This window comes from Nelumbo nucifera, chromosome 7 (assembly GCF_055504915.1).
Source record: "Nelumbo nucifera cultivar China Antique chromosome 7, China Antique-T2T, whole genome shotgun sequence".
In the NCBI taxonomy this organism is placed as follows: domain Eukaryota; kingdom Viridiplantae; phylum Streptophyta; class Magnoliopsida; order Proteales; family Nelumbonaceae; genus Nelumbo; species Nelumbo nucifera.
The window spans coordinates 56,146,076-56,170,715 of NC_142655.1; the positions used below are offsets into that span (position 1 = coordinate 56,146,076).

The 24,640-nt window shown below is 39.7% G+C and overlaps 1 protein-coding gene across 4 annotated transcripts in view; it reads left to right on the plus strand.

Annotated features, from left to right (window-relative positions):
- Positions 1-20,198, plus strand: part of IPT2 (tRNAisopentenyltransferase 2) — a 36,586-nt gene extending 16,388 nt beyond the window's left edge. For 2 of the 4 annotated variants that reach the window (XM_088891221.1, XM_010262316.3), the window contains exons 6-12: positions 5,432-5,504; positions 5,585-5,709; positions 8,133-8,207; positions 8,934-9,374; positions 18,985-19,060; positions 19,173-19,339; positions 19,457-20,198. In XM_088891221.1, coding sequence (XP_088747347.1) covers positions 5,432-5,504; positions 5,585-5,709; positions 8,133-8,207; positions 8,934-9,374; positions 18,985-19,060; positions 19,173-19,339; positions 19,457-19,582 — 1,083 coding nt within the window. In that variant the 3' untranslated portion in view covers positions 19,583-20,198. Of the gene's footprint in view, positions 1-1,630; positions 3,731-5,428; positions 5,505-5,584; positions 5,710-8,132; positions 8,208-8,933; positions 9,375-18,984; positions 19,061-19,172; positions 19,340-19,456 lie in introns of those variants that run through there. The other 2 variants (XM_088891222.1, XM_010262317.3) reach the window with 2 other exon arrangements.
- Positions 20,199-24,640: the final 4,442 nt, after the last annotated feature.

Below are 24,640 nucleotides of genomic sequence, written 5' to 3' on the forward strand. Positions count from 1 at the left end.
TGTAGAGAATGCTGATTTATTTGTAAAATACTTTAAATGTATTGTAATCATGGATTGTAAAATACTTTAAAAGTTGGCTGAAATCTTTTTTCTCCTTTCCAAGACAAGGAGAGATCCCTTACAGTAGTGAATGTTTGTATTCTAACCAGGGCTATTCATTGGCTGAAATCTTTGGACTCCTTAGCTCCTTTCCTTTGGATAACTATTGGAGGAATTGGAATGTTATATCCCATTCTCTGGTTAAGAAAAACAGATCTGTAACAGTTTGGGCACCTCCTCTAGAAGGTTTTACTAAATTGAATTTTGATGGTGGTAGCCAAGGCAATCCATGACCATCAGGCATCGGAGGATGGAGGGGTTCTGAGAAATGAGGATGGCAACATCATCTCTTTGTTTTCAGGCGCGGGGGAATAGGGGAGTCCAAGGTGATTGTGGGTTGGCTGATGAACCCAGATTCAGTTGTTTGGTATTATAGGGACCTCATAAAAAAGTCAAATGCTTAACAAGACATATAACTCTTAAGAGTCCAATGGGTGGGCAGGTTGGAAAATACTTTCACTGACTCTCTTGCTAAACAAGGGTCCTCTAGGGATGAGTTATTTTGGGCAGCTATGTAATCTCTTTTTATATCCTTTGTAATGATTAGGCGAGGCTGCACCTTATGCCTCTCCAAGGGAAGCTTGTAAAGTTAAATTATGCTTGATTAATGAAATCGATTTTTCAATTATATAAAAAAACTTTAATAGTTTAAATGTTGAATCAAATTGAATTATGAAATGAATTGCATCAAAATCATAAAATTATTTCTGATCTTTTTGTAAAATACTTTAAATGCATGGTAATCAAACTAAACGTATTGTAAAATACTCTTCTTTGCGGTAAAAGGATCATGGATTGGGTTGTCCTTCTTCCAGAGTTTGAGGGGTTTTCAAAAGAAGATCTTGGTGCTGGTTTTTGGAATCTCCTTGAGTTGGTCTAGAGTTACGTTCTTCTTATTTTTTGGTTATAGTCTTTCTTTTTATTGCTATCCTATCTTATTTTACCTTTCTGTATTTCTTGGTGATCTCTCATCATCCTCAGTTGTATCATCTATTATTAATAAATTTCTTCTTTTTTATTTATTACCAAATAATACTTTAAACATCTATACTACAAACTTAAATGTATAGAAAGATGATTTGACCACATTTTCAATCCAAATCTATCATTTTAGTAAATAATAGAACAGATTTTGCAACTTTACACTATAAGTGATGATACGAGCAAGTTTTGCTTCAAGTTCAATTAACCTAAACAATATGACTTTTTAGCCTGCATATGATGGAAAATAAACTGAAAAAAAGGTCTTGAAATAGGTTTTAGATTACTCAAGCAGACCTTATTCTAGCAAGGGTTTTAAAATAAAAGCCCTTCAGGAAAAAAATACAAATACAAACCTAGGTCCTTTCCAAATTGATTCAGTTGTATGGATTGGATGTTAAAAGATTCATGAATGAATTATAAGATTCAAGAAATAATTGTAAGAGTTATAAATTATAATTGAATCAGAAATTCAGAACTGTTGTGATTAATGATTTGAATTTGAATTGTATTTTAAATCATAAGATTTTTACAACTCTTCTCTGTTCATTAATGGTTACTAATATGGACATCCATTTGGGTTGGAATTTTTGTTCTTCTTACTTTTGTATGTTTGTTCAGTAGCAACTTCGTGTCACTCTGTCCAATTAATTCTTGGATCAGTATTCTGTTTCATGACATGAGTTGGTTCATAAATCTTCATCTGCCACTATGATTGGTTGAGCTTGTCTATTGTAAAACTCACTGTGTCAGTTAAATAGAGGTTATCATTATGATTGCTTATCTTCTCAATCTTTGTTATATTTAGAAAAACCTTATTTATTTGGGCATGAGACATGTTTCAGATCCAACAAATCATGCCTGTTTTAATGCTAAAGTGTAATGGATTGGGCATGTATCCAGTACACAGACGGACAGACACATTCTGTTTAAGCTGTATAGTCATACTTTGTATATGAGGTTTTGGAGCTTGTACATGTATTTTCGGGGCTCTGCCCATCAGTAATGAAGACACACCCTCTCAAAATAACTTATTAATTGATGTTTTTTATGAAAAAATGTTGCTATCTGGAAATGCTTATCAAAAACATTATCTTCAGAAAAACATTTTTACCTTTTCTCAAAAAATGTTTTTATGAAAAAAAATGCATTAAGAGTTTAAAAGTCTGGAAAAATATTGCTATCTGGGGTCTTGTGACCGGTGGAATTGAATGCTTCTTAAATTATTGGGATTTGGCTGTTTTTTGTCCAAATACAATATGTTCTTGTATGCATATTCATTGGTTAACCAATCTAAGATGAATCAATGTGACCCAGAATTTTGGGATTAGGCAGATTCAACTGTCAGATTCCCACACTCAAACCCATGTAGCCTAGTATTATCTTTTTTTCCTGTTTTTGGGGAGAGGAAGGGTTTTGGTTTGATAATATCTTGTGAGTGCTGCCTTAATGATTTTTCTGATCTGGATTCCGGTGCTGCCAATGGTTAGAAACAGGCTGGTTCAAGATTGACCTGGAACCAATCTCATAAGGGGTTTGATTAGAAGCACAAGTGCACAACTAATCTAGATGCTGTGGGATCTGAGGGTAATTGGTCCAGAAACAACCTGTTAATATTTTGGGTGTACCAGGTTTGACCTAGTTACTTGAGACAATGTTTTGAAGGCATGCTTCATGTATCCCTACTCTTATGGTTGAGGCTTATTTTCCGTGTGCACCTTACCTGGCTTCTTGATACATTCTGATCAATTAACCTTTTACCTGGCTTCTTGACATGCTTTGGTGACTCTAAGAAAAGAGTGGCGGTAAAGAAGGTGCTTGAAGAGAGGCAACCTAGTCTGGCATTGTTGCATGAGACAAAGAAGACAAAAAAGACAAAGGAGAGCTGTAGTAAGCATTTAGTAGAGGAGGTACGAAGGAAAACAAATTTGTATTCCAGCCTTCAGTTTGGAGTGTCTGGTCGTATGCTCTTGATCTGGGATATGAATGGACTTGCATGAAGGGGCTGTTCAGCAGAGATTGAATCCTTTGTTAATAGATGGAGCTTCCCTATTTGTATTTGAGGTGATTTTAATATTATCAGTTTTGTTCAAGTAAAGGAGGGGGAAGGCTGTCACGTTAGATGATTGAATTCAGGGAGTTTGTCTACAGGTTGCAGCTATTGGATTTGCCATTACAGAGAGCGGATTATACATGGAGCAGTTTCAGAGATAACCTGGCTTTGTCTAAACTGGACAGGTTTCCATTGACAATAGACAGGATGACATGTTTCCAGCATAGTTGTCAAGGTGACTAGGTGGTTTTCCATGGGCGCTTCGCCCAAATGCCCCAGGTTTTGTATACTAGGCGCCCACCCAGAGACTTAAGCGGGTGCCTAGGCGACTAGGCGGGCACCTTTATACAAGGTGGGCACCTACATACATCTAATATATATATATATTTTAATTTGTTATTTTGATATTTTATTAGATGTTTTATTCTTTTAAAATAAAACCGGTTACATACTATCATTATTTTATTATTAAGATAAGAATACAAAGCCTGTTTCTTCTTCTTTGGTTACATGAATAAGGGTTTTTTTCGGTTCTATTGGAGAGGGAGGAGAACTGAAGACTTCATTCCCCAGCCCAACTCCATCGCTCCTCAGCTTCAGCAGGTAAGTTTTTCTCATCTTCCAGCCCAGCTTCAGTCATTGTTTGCTTTTTTTTTTTCGAAAAAACAGGGGCTCCGCCCCTATACTCCTCCCTTCCTCCACAGCTCCACTCATTCTTCTTCTTCCGCCCCTGATTGTTCTCAGTCATAGTCCTAGTCTCAGTCCCTTTTTTTTTTTTGAAAAAACAGGGGTTCCGCCCCTATACTCCTCTCCGCCCCTGACTGTTCTCAGTCGATAGTCTCAGACTCTCAGTCCCTTTTTTTTTTGAGAAAACAGGGGCTATACTCCTCCCTGCTCCTAATCCCCTATACTTCTTCTTCTTCCTCTTCTTCTTCCGCCCCTATACTCCTCTCCTCCCTTCGTAGTTCCTGCACTTATTTATTTATTTTTTTCAATTAATAGTTAGTGTACATGCTTGCTAGGTAGTGTATAGTTAGTGTACTGTGTACATGCTTGCTAGTTATATGAAATTTAAAGTTTTATACTCATTTGAATGATTTATAGAGTTAATAGTTAGTGTACATGCTTGCTAGTTAGCACACAAAACCAATAAAATAGCTTACAAAAGCATAGATAAAGTAAAAACTCAAGAAAATTAATATTTTAAAATTCCAACGCCTAGGCGACGCCTAAGCGCCTAGGCGCCTGGGCGCCCTGTGGTCGCCTAGCCTCACCTTGGCGCCTTGAAAACTATGGTTTCCAGGTTCAGTACAGGTGGCGTTAGCTCGGACAACATCTGATCATTGGCCAATTCTTTTGAGAGTGGGGGCTAGAAACAGAATGCCAGGGCTCTTCAAGCTGGAGATGATGTTGTTCCAGATCCCTGGGTTCTTTGGCAAGTTAGAGGAGTGGTGGAATGAATCCCAAGTGTCTGGTTCTGCATGTATGGTGTTCTGGAGGAAGTTAAAGTACTTAAAGAGCAAAATCAAGGCCTGGTGCAAGGAAGAGGTTGGATGTCTCTCTCATAGAAAGTCTAAGGTTTTGGAGGTAACCCAGAGGCTGGATGTAAAGAAGAGGTTGGGGTTCTTTCTGATGCTGAAAGGAAGGATAGAGAAGCAGCTAGAGATGCTTTTGGTTGGTTAGCACTGATGGAGGAAATATAAACCAAGAGCCTATTGGTTAAAGGAGGGTGATAGGAACACTTCTTTCTTTCACAAGATAGCTAATCTCAGAAGAATAAATAAAATCTCAAGCATTAAGATCAGGGATAGGAGGTTTGAAGGGGAATTGGAGGTCACAGGGGCAATTGTGAATTTTTGTGAGGACCTGTTTGCAGCTCATGAAGTGGAGGGGCCAAATTCAGATGGGGTTCAATTTGACTCGATTTCAGCTTCTTGTTTGAATCCTGTAATATGTAGCCACTTGAGAAGTCATTTATGAAGTGATATCATTGTAATGTTTATGGCAAAATTCACAGATTTCAAGAAGACTTCTGCTGTGTTGTATGCTTTTTGAATTGATTTATCCACTATGCATTCAAGTGCCTGGTTTATTGTCATCTTGTATTTGTCTTCTTTTTTATGCATGTGAATTGACTTACATATGGGATGTATTTATATATCTGAATATACAATATTTTGGATGGACAAAAATTGTTGGTCGTAGCTATATATTTTAATTTGTTAGATGTTAAATTGCTAAGGTTGTGACAGTCCATACATAAGGGGTATTTATTATTTTCCTTGGTGCTGCACACAGGCTCTTGTAAGTCCATTCCTTCTAGATGATTCGATGGATAATATGGTTGAGCATTGTTTGAATATTGCCCCTGGTAAACAAGAACCCCATCAGTCCAAAAGACATTACTGTATTTGCAGTTTCTGCAAATTGACATTAGTCTTAATTTTACAGATGACAAACAGGCCGACAATAAAGAGGATCTGGTTGTTGATGAATTTACTAGCAGCAGTTATAACCTTCTTAAAGAGCTTGATCCAGATTCTGTAAGGCGGATTCATCCAAATGACCATAGAAAAGTAAGGGTTTTGAATAATTTTCTGGTGCCTGTGCCTTTCCCTAAAAAATCAATAAGTGATGTTTTTTTGTCTAGATTTTAACTCGTTAATAAAATTTTTAAAATATATAACAAATTGAATGGTGACTCATATATAACAATATATGTATGTAATTTTGATGGGAAGAGGGGGCTTCAAATGATGTGATAGAAGAGAAAGATTTGCATTTGTTTTTTAAAAAAATCAAAAGGAATTAGCAATGGTCATTTGGTGCATGTGACAAAGCTTTTCTCATGATTAAAGGTGGGGGTTATTGGAGCTGGGCCTTGTAATTGATTCAAAAGGATTTATAATAAGAAAAGAGTGAGGAGGGTTAAAGTTCGAAATCAAAAGGAGAGTGGTAACCAAGGTTCTTTGTTTCCATAAGGTGTTAGTGGAAAGTGGAAGGGTGGGGCAAAATCAAGTTTTTCAGAGAGAGGATGTGCTGAAGGTGTGGAGGGGCAACAGGAAGAAAAGGAACGACGGATAATCAATTGAGAGTGGTTGACATAACTCTGAGAAGAAGTTTGATATCAATAAATTGGTGAACGTGGATGTACAAGTGAGTCAGTCTCTGGTATTGTTTTTCTTGGGTGGGTAGGAGTTTGCAAGACGAGCTTTTTTTGGAGTTTGAGTCTAGAAAGAATGAAGATGACTCAAAAGAAATGTGAAAGGAGCAGGAGTTTGAAGAAGTGTAATGGAGGGTCTGGACTCTGGAATTGGTATGAAGTCTTGGTTCAGGGGGGTTTTTGTTTGAGAGAGGATGTAGTAGTTTTCATTAATGGTTGTGTTATGTGCCTTAGGAGAACTCACCCCTAAAAGCTAGCTGTTAGAGGGAGGGAACCCAAGCACATATATACCCCACAATAGCATCCCATACTACCGATGTGGGACACCTCACATTAGCATTCCATACAACCAACATGGGACAAATGGATCGTAACATTCCACCACGTTCTGCAGTCCCAGTGCCCATGCAGGCTGGCTTTGCACTAGTCCACCTAGTCCCGGCCGAACACTGCAATACTGACGTCACCACCTGCGCCGCATGATTGCAACTAGGAGGCATAGTGTAGGCTCTGATACCATTTGTTAGAGGGAGGGAACCCAAGCACATATATGCCCCACAACAGCATCCCATACTACCGATGTGGAATACCTCATGTTTTCATCCCATACTACCAACATGGGACATATGGATTGTAGAAGGTTGTTGTTAGAAGTGGGGCGAATGAAAGGAGGGGGGGGGTTCGATTGTGTGTTTTGGGATAGAATGAGGTCCTTGAGGGATGTTGTAGGGACTCAATTGTTGGTTGGGATGAGTATGGGCAGGGGGCTTTTATTGGTTTGACCTCTCTTCACTGATATATATATCACCATTGTAATCCTTTTTCTTTCCTTTAATAAATTTTCTTTTTGCTAGCAAAAAAAATATTATGTGAAGAGTCTCTTTAAACAGAGAGACGAGATTTGCATCTACTATTGTTAGATGAAAGCAATCTTTCCTTTCACTGTTCTTTCTTCTCTTCTACCTTATCTCTTTTTTCCTATTCCTTTTTCATGACATGAGAAGAAACTTAAAATGACTTCTCCACTTTCTTTTTTTAATGTGTATAATTTCTAATTTTCTATTACATATACCATCTGTCAACCATGTTCTAAGACACACACACACACACACACACTTAGAGCAACGGTATGCATATAATAAAATAAAAGCATATAGTATACTATTTTAAATAGTTAGAGATAAGTATAGGCAAAAATGCTTCAAACAATTTTGACTCTGTCAACTGGTTATTGACGGACAAGTAAATGTTGATGCCTAGTTGGTCTGGCCCTCAATTGACTAGTCAACTAGTCAACTGTTTGATAAAACTGAATTGAATATTCCCACATCTTAGGATTAGATCATACTAAATATCCTTTGTAATCCAGTTAGGATGCAAGCATTCATTTACTTTTTATCAGTATTTTTTCCTGGTTTGAGGACAGTAAGAGATAAGAAATTGCTAACCTTGCATCTACTAGACATTACATGCATGATTCTATGACATTGCATACTTGAATGGAACAATTTCCATTGAGGATATACCTGCAAGTTCTAAAATGTAGTGATTGTTCAGAAAAGGTAAAAGGTATCCTGGAATAATTTTGTAACTAGTTACATGAAGATTTTGTGCTTGGGATTTGTTTATGTGCTGGTCATGGACCAATATTACGATCTGTATAAGAATGTGTTCTGTATCCAGTATTTAAATAGCACATGATATATATGATTTATTGAGACTTGGAATATTTTACAGAAGACACACCCCTCAACTCAACATGGTAAGAAAAACCGTACTTGCTATTCCGGTTTTTATATTTTAGTTGGATTATTTAAATGTTGTTGCTATGTGCAGATAAACCATTTTCTTGGCTTGTATGCACGCACTGGTGTTCTCCCTAGCAAACTTTTGCAAGGAAAGGCTTCAGAGGTTTGTACTTCTTCCTGGTTAGGGTCATTCTTGTCATGTTTATGATCTAGTTGGAGCCCTCCTTTCTGTTGTCTGGAGTTTGGCATGTGCTGGAAACTTCAAAGAAGAATGAAAATGTGATGGGTATCTGTTCTAAAATGGTTTCTAGCAAGAATTTTATTTCTTTATTTATTTTGCTAGATAAATTTGGAAGTGGGGGTGGGGATGATGAAAGCAGGATTTGATCCCAGGCTGGGGGAATCACATCCACTGACTTCACCATTTGAGCCAGCAGGCACCTTTAATTTCTATCAGGAATTGGTGCATGCATATTTTTTCTTCGTTAGGAAATAGATAAATTTTTAGAGATACTAAAGCAATGAACTTCTATGTTTCGTTCTTCTAATGTGTGAGAATTGTGCAAATGCCTAGTAAGCAGAGAGTTCATGAAGCAACAAATATAGGGAGCACTTTTATATTTCATAGTCCAAAGATTAATGCCATGAATAGGTTTGTTGGGTAACAATTGCTTAGTTTATATATAAATAGCAATTACTGTTTTTAATCAGCTATAAATGGCAATTACTATACCTATGTCTATGTCTTTTCTCTCTGATCATCAATCTTGTCAGGACCATTCTATTTGTTTTCCAATTTTTGTTTAAGAAGGCAAGAAGTATGATTGGAGTTGAGTCAAACCTGACTCACGTGTAAAATGATTTTCTAATGTTGAATGTGGCAGGGCAGAATTGGGGCCGAGTGGATAATTTCAGATATAATTGCTGTTTTATATGTGTGGATGCTTCTCTCCCTGTGTTGGATCGATATGTGGAAAAGCGAGTAGACAGCATGGTTGATGCTGGCTTACTAAATGAAGTTTATGATATTTATGGCCCGACTTCAGATTACACTCGGGGGTTGCGGCAGGCTATTGGTGTGCGCGAATTTGAAGATTTTCTTAGAATATTTCATTCCAATACAAATGCATCTCATTCTTGTATCACAAATGCACATTATGACTCAAGTGCTGGGGGTGGCACGAGTACATCGACAAACAAGGGAAATATGATTTCAAGAGAGAATTTGAGGGCTATTTTGGATTTCTCTGATGATGACTATTACAAAATTATCTTACAAGAAGCTATTGACAAGCTAAAAGCAAATACCAGAAGACTTGTTCGTCGTCAAGTATGTGTACTACTTTCACATCTTTATGTGTCATGCTTTCTTGCTTGCACATGCATTTCTGGTTGAGGCATGATAAAGCATACTTATCATACTGTAGTTCAATTTTCAGAAAGAATTGGGTATATTTTTTGCTTAGTACAACTCACATTACTCACCTCAAAGCTCATCTTAGCATTTATCCCCAACTTTCTAGGATTGGTTACGTGAATCGTCTTCTGTCATTATTCTGTATCAGGAGTCAAATTTTATGTCAAATCATACACCCTTAGATTATTTTCAGCACTTAAACCCATGCTTTTCGTGGTATTCTCCATGCTCTTTTAGAACCTTCTACTTGTATCAACTTACTCCTATTGGTGCAATTATTAGTCATATATGCACCAGATCAAACCATCTCGGTCAACTTTTACTCATCTTGTCACTAATTGGAACTACTCCTAGGTTCTCTTCAATGCACTTTTCTTTCCTTTCTAATCTTTTTACTCATCCATCTCAACATTCTCATCTTGTCCATGGTTGAAAATGTCTACATATTTCCATTTCCATGGGTACTGATATGAAATATTATTGGAATATATCTTGACAAATTTCCTAGTGCATTTAAAATATTTTATATTGTTCTGAACAAGTTTTATTTTGCTAATTAAATCAACATCGGGTTTTCAATTTATATGTACATAGATATCATCCAAATATTTTGTTTTAAGGGTAAATTTCTTAAACTACCCATATGGTTTAGCTAATTGACTAAGTGTACCCTTATGGTTTGAAAATTGACTAACAATACCCCTTACTGCTTTTGACAATTGACTAACTCTACCCTTACCATTAGATTCTGTTAATATTCCGTCAAAACTCATACGCACATGACATATAATTTTTTAAAAACCTAATTTTTTACCCTCTACCTCCGACCTCGCCCTCTTTCATTTTACCCTCCACCTCCGACTTCCCCCTCATTCACTGTAGATCTCTGATCTCTCCCATTTTCTCTCATTCTCTTCTCAAGAACTACTAGAATTGCAGAGGGCGAATGCTATAGGGGAATCACAATTACAACTTTCCCCCTCTTCCTTTTCCCTCTCGTTCTCTTCTCCGGAACCATCGGAACTGCAGAGGTTGGATGCTAACATTTTTGCTCTTGCAAGTGTTTCTCGACCATCTAAAACTCTGTTCAATTATTATCCAACGAGATGTTTGTTGGGTTCTCTGTATCAAAGGACACTTCAGGAGAAGAGCAGAGGATCCTAGCTTGGAGCTTTAGTAATAAAGGATTTGACTCTTTGCCTGACATAAACACAATGAAATTGCCAAGTTTCACACCGCATCTTCCACATTCACAGCCGTCATATTTTGTGGGAGCTATATTAGGAATCACTGTTTATTCTTTCGCCGTTATTGGTTTTGGCGAAGGAAGAGGAAAATCCGAAGAGGAGGACAACATCAAAGAATGGGAGCTTGAGTACTGGCCCCACTGGTTCTCCTTCCAAGAGCTTAACGAAGCAACAAATGAATTTCCAAAAGAAAATCTTCTAGGGTTCGGTGGTTTTGGCAACGCATACAAAGGAACTCTACCAACAACATAGAGGTTGCAGTCAAATGCGTCAACCATGATTCCAATCAGGGATTGAGAGAGTTTGTGGCCGAGATCTCAAGCATGGGCAGGCTGCAACAGAAGAACTTAGTCCACATGAGAGGGTGGTGTAGGAAAGGCAGTGAGTTGATGTTGGGGTGGGAGGGACGGCGAAGGGTGCTCATCCATGTAGCAGTGGGCTTGAATTACCTACATCATGGGTGGAACCAGGTGGTGCTGCATCAACATCAAGTCTAGCAATATATTGTCTTCTCTAGAACCGCCACACTTCTCCGAAATTGCAGAGGTCGGCGCTCCTCTTGTTCTCTTCTCCAGAACCGTTGCAACTACAGAGGTTGGATGTAGAGGTCGGCACCCCTCTTGTTCTCTTCTCTGTAACTGCTGCAAATGCAGAGGTCAACACTCTGAATGTTCCATTGGTTACTGCAGTTAAAAGGTTGGGGAGCTTCGATTTTGCCTTTGGCCTTCGTTCTACTGGTTACGGCAATTAAGAGGATGCATACAAGGACTGGAGGAATCATCGTTTGAACAATTCCACAGGGATCGTGTTGCAGTGGACTAATGTCTTTGTGAAACCTTCAAGAACAATGCCCAGTTTGGTGTTACTCTGAATTAGACCAAAGCCCTGGGGCTTCTTGCCGCATATGGGTCAACCCATATCTGAGTATCTCTCAGATCTGCAAGAAACCCAGATCCGGTCATTATCTGCTGTTCTGGTAGTTCCAGCGAAGAAAATGAAAGGGAGAGGGGGAGATCCGATAATCTATAGTGGAGGGTAAAATAGTCTTTTTCATATATACGTTGACGGACGCTAATGATAGTGTTAGTCAATTTTTAAACAGTAAGGGTGCACTTAGTCAATTAGCTTAACCATAAGGGTAGTTTAAGACATTTACCCTTGTTTTTAATATGAATATATTCTCTTCAAACCCATAATATTTTTGAGTTTCATTATAGATGACTTTTTCCTTTTTATTTTCCTTTATGAAATTGAAATATTTTTAGTTCAAACATTTGACAAAGAGTTGGAGGAGTTGGACAGATTTCTGCCTGGATTGAAGACATTTGATATTATAGAGTAATTGAATTGAGGTATGGTTTGTTCCTCCTCCCTTCTTCGTCTGGGCTGGAAGGTTCCAGTAAAGTAGGGGATAACAGGAGAACCATGGAAGTTGAAGAGGGTGGTGGAGGGTGTAGATCAAAGGAAAATTTCTGGGGAGTGTGACAGGCTTGAAAAACAGCACAGGGCGTATAACCGAAAGAGAAGATTTTCAAGTCAAGGAAGCGGAGGGGTTGGGGGTGCAAGGGGAGAAGTGGAAAAATGGGAGGTGGGGAAGGAAGTAAGGGAAGGAGGAGAGGTGACAGAGGACTTGAGAGAGGGGAGCTTTTAGGTGAAGAAATTACTGTTTAGATGAGGGTGGATATTGAACAACAGGTGGAGGTGGGAAAACCACTTAGCTTATTCTTTCTGGGTGAGGAGAGAGTGGTCAGAAAGGCAATTGAACAATTTGAAAGGAGTAGGAGGGAAGAATATAGTAAGAAGAAAGCAGTGGGGGAGGGGGGAGAGGCGTGGAAGGTAAAGGGCAGGAGGAGGACCTTGACGAGGAAGAGTGAAGGGGAGCGACTGTGAGAAATAAGAGAGGGAGGGAGGGGTGGGGTGAGTGAAGGTGGAAATGAAGTTGCTATCTTGGAATGCCAGGGAAATGAGAAAAGGAAGACGGGTTCTGGTTAGAAATGTGCTGAGAAAGCATAATCTGATATTGTGTTGTTGCAAGCTAAAACTCAGGAAGCAAGACAGCCAGGTTAGTTTGGAGCTGTTTACCTTTTGCTATCTGCTGGAATATATGGAAAGAAAGAAATAGGCGAGTGTTTGAGGATAAAGATTGGAACTTGGATAGGCTTGTGGCAGCTATTGGAAAATTCGTAACAGATTGGGTCTTGGTTTTGCCAGAATTTGATCAAGCAAGTCAATAGAAGACCTAGGGGACAGTCTTGGGGAAGTTTTGGGGTTACAAATTTGTAACCTGGATGATATGTTTTGATGTGGTTTTCTTTTTCTTTTGTTTTGGCATGGTGTTGTTAATCCTTTGTTGTGATTGTTTGTGTTAGCATAGGGCTATTTCTGTCTTTATTACCTAGATTGAGGTTGCTGATCTGTAATGTTGTGTTAGAACCAGTGCTCCTTACTTAAATAAGGGCACATATGTCTTTTCAATTAATTTTAATAATAAAAGCATTGTCTGGCCGAATGGGAGGAATGGTCTTTTGACTTCCAGTTCGAACCAGACTTTCTCCTTTTCTCTTTCTCTCTTTCTTTCACCTTTCTACCTCTTTCTACGTGATTGATCTCAGACAGATAGAACTTCAAGGCAGACCGAATCATAACATGGTATTAGAGCAACTCAAATCTGCTTAGATTTCTCTTCTTTGCGCACCCAATCTAGGGTTTCTCTTGATTTTTTCTGAATTCAACTGGAGATAAGGGAAAGGGCTGAAAAGGAGTGATCGCCCTCCCCCCTTGGAGGTTTCTATGCCTCTAGTCGTGTCTTGTGTGGTCGGTTGCTGTGGTTTCTATGCCTCTAGTCGTGTCTTGTGTGGTCGGTTGCTGTGGTTTCTAAGCCCTCCCCTAATCGATGTAGGGCTGGTTCGTGTGGTGTAGTGGGTGTCTTGTGTGGACTGATTTTCTTCTCGTGTGGTTGTTCCTTCAGTGATAAGTTGTGTGCAGTGTGCAGAATTCAGTGGTAATAGAATTCAGCAGGTGTGCAGAATCGGTGATAACAGAATGGGAGATAACAGTGATTGTAAACCTAATGTGATGGTGCCTACAGCCTACTTGAATGTTTAGATGACCTCCATTAAACTAAATGGAGAGAATTATGTGCCTTGGGCTAAATCCGTCGAAGTCTTTTTGAAGGCAAAGAAGAAGGTAAAACACACAAGAGAGGAGAAACCCTCCACTGACTCTCACGAGTATGAAGACTGGGAGCAAGAGGATGCTCAGATCATCACGTGGTTGTGGAATAGTATGGAACCCAAGATTAGTGTAAACTTCATGTTTCTTGACACTGCCAAAGATGTGTGGGACCATGCGAAGAAATTGTATTCGGGTCAGGACAATACAACCAGAGTGTATCAGCTGTATCAGGAGTACTTTAATCTGCAACAGGGCAATCAGAGTCTTGAGGAGTACTATGCTAGTATGAGAAACATTCGTAATGAGTTGAATGTCTATCACCTCTCACTTCTGATGTCAAGATTCAGCAACAACAGAGAGAACAACTTGATGTGACTAGATTTTTGGTGGAACTGAAATCTGAATATGAACCAGTGCTGGCTCAGATACTAGGAGGATCAGCTCTCCCCTCTTTAGAAGAGGTATTTGCTCGACTCTGGAGGATTTCTATCGGATCTACTGAGAACTCTAAAATCTCAGATAGATCTGCCTTTGCTGTGTCGAGAGGCTGTGGTGCTAGAGGTGGAGCTTGGGGAGCTTAGTCTGGCCGTGGTGGTAGTAGTGGTCCGGTGTATGGCCGAAGTGGCAATGGTGGGCCTACTTATAATCGTGGTGGTGGTCGTACTGGGGGCAGAGATTCAAGGGGAGATTGTGGTAGAGGACGTGGCTCAGGCCCGAGGAAGTGCACTCATTGTGGTATGGATGGACCCATTAACTAATGTTATGATCTACATGGTCCAGCCTCAACCTGGGCCAATCATGCTGTGACTAGTGACTCCAGTTCCAACTTTAGACAGGAGAATCATTCATCTGATCAGATACCTCCTACATCCACAGATGGTCCCGTGAAGGAGATGGTGAGTGTTCCCCGTGATGAATATGAGAGGTTTATCCAATCACAGCAGAACACGACAACTTTTGCTCACTCAGGTATGGCTTGTGTGGCATCCACACCCAATCCTTGGATCATTGACTCTAGAGCCTCCGATCACATGACTAGAACTCCAGGTGTGTTTTCTTCCTTATCTCATTGCTCAACATCACAATTTGTCACCCTTGCTAATGGCTCCGCATCCTCCATTTGTGGTGTTGGTAATGTTGACCTAGACCCTGTATCCCTCTCCTTAGTTTTGTATGTTCCTAAATTGCCTTTTAATCTTATGTCTGTTAGTAAGTTGACCAAATCACTTAAATGCTCCATTACTTTTTATCCTTCTATGTGTGTTTTTCAGGATCTCAAGACGGGGATGAAGATTGGTGGAGGGCTTAAAGCTGGTGGACTGTATTATCTTGATGGTGGTGGTAGAACTTCAACAACTTTCCAGTCATCCTTTTCTCCTCTCTAGTGGCACTACTGATTTGGTCATCCGTCGCTAAAAGTTTTGAAGTCTTTGGTTCCGTCTTTTCGTCAACTTTCTGTTTTGGATTGTGAGTCGTGTCAGTTTGGGAAACACCATCATATTCCCTTTCGTTCTAGGGTTGATAACCGTGTGTCGAGTCCTTTTGCTTTGATTCACTCCGATGTTTGGGGTCCTTATAAAGTGATGTCATATAATGGATATAGATATTTTGTCATTTTTGTCGATGATTTTTCAAGGATGACGTGGCTCTATCTAATGAAAGAAAGAAGTGAATTGTTTACCATTTTTCAGAAATTTTATGTTGAGATTCGTAATCAATTTGGTACCCACATTAAAGTTTTCCGTTCTGATAATGGCTGTGAATATTTATCCTCATCATTTCAAGAATACTTGGACCAACACGGCATTATCCATCAGACCTCATGTACCTACACCCCACAACAAAACGGGGTGGCTGAGAGAAAGAATCGCCTTCTCTTGGAAACAACACGATCCCTTATGCATCACATGAATGTTCCCAAACCCTTTTGGAGTGATGCAGTGCTTACCTCTTGCTTTCTGATTAATCGGATGCCCACGTTCATCCTTGATGGTCATTCTCCGTTTACGGTATTGTTTCCCGCCTTGTCTCTGTTTCCTCTTACGCCTAGGGTATTTGGGTGTGTCTGCTTCGTCCATAATCTTGGTCCCGAGAATGACAAGTTCGATGCCCGTTCTCTTAAGTGCATCTTCCTTGGCTATTCTCGGACCCAGAAAGGGTATAAGTGTTACCATCCTAGTTCTCGGCGGTCCTTTGTGTGTGCTGATGTCACCTTCTTTGAGTCTACTCCGTTCTTTTTGGGGCCCGGTGATTTTTCTTCCTCATCACCTCCTCCTCTTCCACTTCCTGTTGCCTTGCGGAAAGGTAAACACACTTGCACCCTTCATCCTATTTCTAATTATGTTTCACTTACTCACCTTTCCGCCTCCCATCGCCAGTTTGTCACCTTGTTATCCTCAGTTGTTGTCCCTAAGGATGTCCAGGAAGCCCTTGTCTCTCCAGGGTGGTGCCGAGTGATGGAAGAACTTTCTACCCTTCATCATAATCATACTTGGGACCTCACCGCTCTTCCTCCCGGGAAGCAAGCTGTTGGTTGTAAATGAGCTTATACGGTTAAGTATCTGCCTGATGGTAGTGTTGAACGCCTGAAAGCACGATTGGTTGCAAAAGGGTACTCCCAAACCTATGGTATTGACTACACAGAGACCTTCTCACCAGTTGCTAAGATAGGTTCAGTTCGGGTTGTGATCTCTCTTGCCGCTATGTATGATTGGCCGCTATATCAACTTGATATCAAGAATGCCTTTTTGCTTGGTGACTTACTCGAGGAGGTCTACATGGAGCAACCTCCGGGGTTTGTTGCTCAGGGGGAGGATGGTAAGGTGTGCAGACTAAGGAAGGCTATATATGGGCTTAAACAGTCTCCTCGAGCATGGTTTGGTAGGTTCAGTGAGGTAATAAAGAAGTTTGGTATGAAACAGTGCCAAGTTGATCATTCTGTATTTCGTCATGACTCTCCGGGAGGAAAAATATTGTTGGTGGTATATGTGGATGATATTGTTATTATTGGAAATGATAACATGGGTATTGACAGGTTAAAGACTTATCTGTAGGATAATTTTCAGACAAAGGATCTTGATAAACTGAAGTATTTCTTGGGGATAGAGGTAGCAAGATCTTAGTATGGTATTAATCTGTGCCAGAGTAATTATGTGCTTGATTTGCTAGAAGAAACAAGCTTGTTGGGTGCTAAACCAATTGAAACACCTATGGACACAAATACTAGGCTAAGCGGTGATATGGGTGAAGTGTTTGAAGACCCTGGCAGATACCGACGACTTGTAGGGAAACTGAACTACCTAACCATTACTAGACCAGACATCTCATTTGCGGTTAGTGTGGCAAGTCAGTTCATGCAGAAACCTCTGATTCCTCATTAGAATGCAGTTTTGAGAATTGTGAGGTATTTAAAAGGGGCTCCGGGTCACGGTTTGATATACAAAAGTGGAGGAAAACTTGAAATAGAAGGGTATTCTGATGCTGATTGGGCCGGTTCTATGTCTGATAGGTGGTCTACCACATGCTATTGCACTTTCCTGGGAGGTAACCTGGTGACATGGAAAAGTAAGAAGCAGACAGTCATGGCAAGAAGTAGTGCAGAAGTAGAATATAGGGCTATGGCGCACACTGCTTGTGAATTAGTGTGGATAAGGAACTTTCTACAGGAAGTAGGGTACAACATCAATACTCCAATGAAGCTCTATTTGTGACAATCAGGCTGCAGTTCATATTTCCTCTAATCCAATGTTTCATGAAAGAACCAAGCACATTGAGGTTGACTATCACTTTGTGAGGGAGAAGGTGCTGAATGGAGAGCTAGACACTACATATGTTAATACAGGAAATCAGTGGGCTGACTTATTTACAAAATGCTTGAGTCGGGGAAGAGTGGACTACATATGTAACAAGCTGGTGAGTATATGATTAAGGGGGAGTGTTAGCGTAGGGGTATTTCTGTCTTTATTACCTAGATTAAGGTTGCTGATCTGTAATGCTGTGTTAGAACCGGTGCTCCTTACTTAAATAAGGGCACATATGTCTTTTCAATTAATTTTAATAATAAAAGCACTGTCTGGCCGAATGGGAGGAATGGTCTTTTGACTTCCAGTTCAAACCAGACTTTCTCCTTTTCTCTCTCTCTCTTTCTTTCACCTTTCTACCTCTTTCTACGTGACTGATCTCAGACAGATAGAACTTCAAGGCATACCAAATCATAACAGTTTGTGTTGCCTGAACACCTGGCTAGATTGTATACTTTTTCTTTTTAATGAAAAAATTTCTATTTACCTATTGAAAAAGAAGAATATGGGGTACCACAGGCCCTGCTGATTATCTCTTCTGATGTCTGCACTTGGTTGAAAATTCGATCATTCCTTTCCTTCTATATATTCCAGATTATCACATCAGCATGAATCCAATTTTTTTTGTTCTTTTATAAACTACTAGTTTCATCTCTTAATTGTCACTCACCCTTTCCCAAAGTTCATGTCGTCTACTCCTCTCAGTATGCATTTTCTTTGTTTTATATTATATTGAACAATTTAGTCAAATATAATAAGCCCATCTCACCTAAGTATTTCCAAACTTTTATTGGGATGCCAACAAGCATAAAGCCTTTCCCAAAAGGCTTTTTCAACCTCTGAATCCCTAATTCTACAATATATCTATGCTCTCTCTCAGACATACCTCTTTTTTTCATGCTTGTAGGCTTGACATTTTGCCATTACAAGTAATGGCCCCTTTGTATTTCCAAAATGTTCTTTATTTATTAATCTCCGAAAAGAATGTTTTGCTGCTTCTTGATCTCCTCATTCTTTACTAGGGTTATTTGATTTTCACTTTGATGCATCCAACTTCATCTAGGTTTTTATTTTATTTTTTTATTTCTCCCTTGTCTTTGGATTTTTTAATGCTTTTCTCACTTTTTGTATTTAGCTTCTTGCAGAATTTATCATACACCGTAAGTTTAACTCTTTAACTTCTCCTTTCAGCAGTTTTACTTCGAAGTCTTCTGCATTTCTATTTCTTTGCCATGCCATATTTTCTTTTGGTTATTTTTCCATGTCAAAGGTCATAGGCTAAAATATGTCATTGTTTTCTAGAAAAGGAGACTCACAAGATTGCAAACCCTTTTTGGCTGGGATCTGCATTATGTTGATGCAACTGAAGCCATATTGTGTATGTGACAATCTGAGTAATTTACTGTTCAATGCATTTCTTTCTATTTAGTTGTGAGAAACACTTTCTACCTGTTTTCATTTATTATTTCATTGAATACACTTAACTGCAGGCAACTCTGATGAATCATGGCAAGAACAAGTGGTTAAACCTTCTGTTAACGTAATCAGATCTTTCTTGTTCAAGGATGAATACTTGGTGCCCGACTCAGAGATGTTCAATGGTTTGGAGAGACCAAAATTAGTTTCAAGGGATTTGTGGACTCAACATATCTGTGAGGTTAGTTAATGCCTTAAAAGTGGGACACTATCAGAATTTTCTTTTCTGTTTTCCAAGTGGCATGTGATTATAATAATGATTTTAAGATCAACACACCTTCAACTTCTCTTTCTGTAGGCCTGTGGAAGTCGGATTCTTAGGGGAGCTCATGAGTGGGAGCAACACCAAAAGGGTCGTTCACACAGAAAACGTGTTCTTCGGCTTAAAAAGAAGTTGCAAAGTTCTTCCTTGGCTGAACTGTGATGGCACTAGGCAGCAAGACAGCTCTGAATAGGAAAAACAATGTATTCATGTAGGCACCATCTCTGGTGCTTGTAGCTTATACAGCATGGCGATACTATAACAGATTGCAACTTCGAGATGTAGATCCAAGGTTAGGGGTCATTCCTTGGTCCAATGGTAAAATCTTGGGCTGGCATATTTAAGAGAATGGATTTGAGATTGTGTCTGAGGGCGACTACTGATGTAGATCTAGGGTTGATAAGAAAAGAAAAATGGGAGAAGTGAGAAATGTGATTAGCTTCTCATGTCTTACTGCTTGATTATGATAGATTCCAAGTCTGAAGGAAGTAGTTACCTAATCACACGGACAAACCAAAGGTATTGAGATTGTGACCTCTGTTATTGGAACCTTGCTACCTATTCTGTAACTTGAGAAAATTCTGCACATATAACATGGGAAACATATATTCTATATGTTTTGGTTACGTAGGGATAGGGTAGAAAAATTAATTCATGCATATATATGCTATGGAAATTCAAACCTTTATGTAAGTGCGGAACTTGCATGTTATTTCCAATGTATTATATGTGGAGCTAAGTTTGTAGATGAAAGGAGATCGGCTTCTATCAGGGCAAACTTGTGTCCAAACCATTCTAACAACCTTTCCCAATCTTGCATTGGGAGTATCTCCCCATGAAATAAAGCATAGAAGTATGGAGATATTCTCAATGTGTAAAGAGACTGGGCCGAATGGGCCCTAACAGCTTCTTATGTGATATCCTTCTTTATCTTTTATTTTATGTTGATGGGCCTGTTATTTGTTCTTATTTTATTTTTTTTATGTAAGCTGGCCGCCCACTTAAGGGTATACTTGTCAATTTGTTTTAGAATTTAATAAAATTAGGGTTAGAGGAGGAAGAAGACTAATTCGACTTCTTCTCTTACCTCTTCTCTTCTACATACACAGCTCATGTACTTCCATTTAGATCTGATTTGTACTGTTAATCACTGCATTTAAACCTAATATTAGAGGACTGATTCTCAACTTGGTATCAGAGCGGGTTCAGTTCCTCTTTTTCTTCTTTTTCTTTTGTTCCTGTACACTCTAAAATCAAGGGAGTGTATGGAGAGATAGGTTCTCTATAGTATAGATAATCACTTGCCTGGTTGGTAGAAGGGTTTGGAGAATTTAGATCTGGCCAGTTGTTGCCAAGAAGTGATGTTGTCTTGTCGCTGCCCGAAACCCTAACTGATTAGAGATTTTTGAGTTACCAAGAAAAATGAAGCTTGGGTGTGGCGTTCTGTGTTTGGAAGATGTCTTGTGACTGTTAAAGGAGGGCGGCTTAGGTTTGGAAGAGTTTGGGTTACTTTGGTAGGTGCGACTGTGTCTTCTCTCTCCCGTCCATCTGCTGGACGAAACAAAACCCTAGTTTTTCAAGCACCCAAGTTTTGATTTGACTTCAAGTAAGTTCACATAGTCAAATTTTTCTGTTTTTGATTTTTGTTTGATTAATGGAGGTATATGGAAGTGAGTTCAAGTAGGTGCCAGTTTTTGGACTTGCTCCAGTAGATTTCGTTTTGACAGGTGTTACTACAATTAAGCTAGACGGGATAAACTAACTTGCTTGGGCACAGTCTATAAAAATCTATATTTGTAGTAGAGGAAAACTTGGGTATCTCACAGGCAGCAAGGTGAAACCCGAAGATGCAGGCCCTGAGTTTGAAAGATGGATGTAAGAGAACTATACCGTTATAGGATGGTTAGTCAAGTCTATGCAACCTCATATAAGCCAACACCATCTCTGGATGTCTTCGGCTAAGGAGATATGGGACAGTGTAACTGAGACCTATTCACAGAAACTGAATGTAGTCAGATCATACAAATTGGAAAGTGATGTGAAGAACTTAAGACAAGGGGGAGAAGAGTGTGGCAATCTATTACTCCATACTAAAGTCCCTATGGTAGGAAATTGATGTTATGGAAACAGTGGTATGGGAGAGTAAAAAGGATGCTGAAATGTATAAAAAGCTAGTGGAGAGAAATAGGGTGTTTTCTCACTTCACTCAACCCTGAGTTTGATATTATCAGACAGAACATTTTGGCCAGGGAGGAGGTTACTCTTTCACAGGCATATGCTATGATCAGTAGTGAGGAGAGTAGGCGGCAGGTGCAGTTGCAGAGTCCATCTACTGAACATTTTGCACATGCGGGAATGAAATCGAAGGGATCTATTGAGAAAAGAGAGCAGTTGTGTGAATATTGCAAGAAACCACGTCATACAAAAGACATCTGCTGGAAGCTTCATCTTGAACTTCTTCCAGATAGGTTTAAGAACAATAATAACCCTAAGAAGGGCAATCAGGTGGTAAAATCTAAGACTGCTAATGCTGCTACAGTGCCTGACGGGGGAAGTAAGGAAAGTGAAGAAAAATCAACTATTGAGCATGGGCTGCAATGAAACTGGATTTTGAGAAGTATGGGAGGCTCGTAAATCACCTGGAAGCTACAGTGTATTCAACTCACCCTTCCAACAGTACATCATCTTCATCGGCTTTTGCTCACTCAGGTACATATGCCTCAGCAAATCATGCTTTAGCTTCAGGTAGTCATAAACTCTCTTGGATTATAGATTCCGGTGCATCAGACCATATGACCAGCCTATCTAACCTTTTTTGTTCATACCATCTCCTCTCTGGGAAAGAGAAAATATCCCTGGCCGATGGGTCACTTGCCCCATCTCTGGTAAAGGAGATATAAAAACCTCTGACACCCTGTTCTTATCTTTTGTTCTCCATGTTCCTAAGCTTAATACAAACCTTTTATCTGTTAGTAGCTTAACAAAGTCCATGAACTGCAGCATAACCTTCTTTCCAACTTATTGTGTTTTTTAGGACCTACAGTCTCAGAGGACGATTGGGAGTGGCCATGAGGCGAATGGAATATACCTGCTGGACACACCAGATCAAGCCTTGGGATCACTTCATGGAGTTGCTTTAGAGTCAGTGGTGTCAGAGTCTGTTAATAAAATTCTATTATGTCATTTTCGGTTTGGTCATTTGTCTTTTTCTGCTTTAAGTCATTTGTTCCTAGATATGTTTAAAGGAGTGTTTTTATCTAGTCTTCATTGTGAGTCATGTGAGCTAGCAAAGCATTGTAGACATTCTTATTCAATCAGTAATAAAAGATCATTTTCTCCTTTCCATATTGTTCATTTTGATTTGTGGGGGCCATATCACATGCCAACCATGGGGGGCTACCGGTACTTTATCCTTTTTATTGATGATTATTCTCGTTATACTTGGGTTTATCTCATGAAATCCCGGGATGAAGTACCAATCATTGTGAAAAATTTTCATGAACTCATCCTCACCCAGTTTAATACCCGTATCAAAATATTCCGCTCTGACAATACTAAGGAGTATTTTGAGAAAACCCTTTCCACCTACCTTGAAACTTTTGGGGTTATTCATCAAAGTTCTTGTTCCTACACTCCACAACAAAACGGGGTGGCAGAGAGAAAGAACAGACATGTGGTTGAGGTTGCCAGATCCCTTTTGTTTGCATCCCATGTTCCTGTGAGGTTTTGGGGAGATGCTGTTCATACTGCTACCTACTTAATCAACCGTATGCCCTCCAGGGTCCTTGGCTTTAAAACCCCCTTTAGTCTTCTCTTCCTGGATGAGGATCTCTTTTCTCTCCCTCTCCGTGTATTTGAGAGTACTTGTTATATGCATATTCATAGTCACCAAAGGCATAAATTTGAACCTAAAGCTCATAAGTGCGTGTTTCTGGGATATGCATCTACCCAAAAGGGTTATTGTTGTTTTGATCTAGTTCGTGGCACCCGCTTTGTATCTCGAGATGTCACTTTTGCAGAGTTGACTCTTTTCTTTAGTGTTCCTACTGAGGGGGAGAAATCTGATGAACCCTTTGCTATGTCTACAGCTGTTCCTCTTCCCATCCCTTGTGAGTCTGATCATGGGGGGCCCACCTCTTCCACTGGACCCCCTTGATCCTCCTCTTGCTTCTGCTCCTACGCTCCAAAGGTGTTACCAAAGGCAGAGATACAGACATATGCAGGTTGTTTCCACTCCTTCAGAAGAGCATTTGGCCACTCCCACGGTTCTTGAGGAAACAGGTCAGCCCCCTATCGACCCACCTTCGACCGTCCCCGACCTTGACCTTCCTATTGCTCTTCTCAAGGGCAAGCGAAAGTGTACAGCCCATTGCATCTCCAAACATTTATCTTACAACCTTCTCTCTCCTTCCTACTATTCCTTTCTTGCTTCTGTCTCTTCCCATGTGATACCCAGGTCTGTATCGAAAGCATTGTCTCAACCTGAATGGAGGGATGCTATGATGACTGAACTTGAAGCATTACATAAGAACCATACCTGGGATGTTGTGGACTTGCCGGAAGGGAAGGAACTAGTGGGGTGTAAATGGGTATTTACCATTAAATATCACTCTGATGGCTCGGTTGAGAGGTATAAGGCTAAGTTGGTTGCCAAGGGTTACACCCAAATGTATGGCATTGACTATCTTGAGACTTTTGCTCCTGTAGCTAAGATGACTTCAGTTAGGGTCTTGCTTTCTCTAGCAGCTACCTTTGATTGACCCTTTCACCAGTTTGATGTTAAAAATGCTTTCTTGAATGGAGATTTTCATGAAGAGGTTTATATGTTTCTACCTCCAGGAGTGTATGGGAAAGAGATGAAAGGCAAGGTGTGTAAACTACACAAATCCCTTTATGGTCTCAAACAATCTGCTCGGGCTTGGTTTGAGAGATTTCGGGCTGCTCTTGTCTCATTTGGCTACATTCAAACACAATATGATCAGACACTGTTCTTGAAGAGAAATGACTCTCTGGTGACCTTCTTGATTGTTTATGTTGATGATATTGTGGTCACGGGTAATGACATTGAAGAGGCCAGTAAGCTAAAAGCATTTCTCCACTCTGAATTTGAAATTAAAGATTTGGGAGATCTTCGGTATTTCTTGGGCATTGAAGTTGCTCGATTTAAGGATGGTATTTTCATATCTCAGCGCAAGTATGTCCTTGATCTTCTTGCTGACA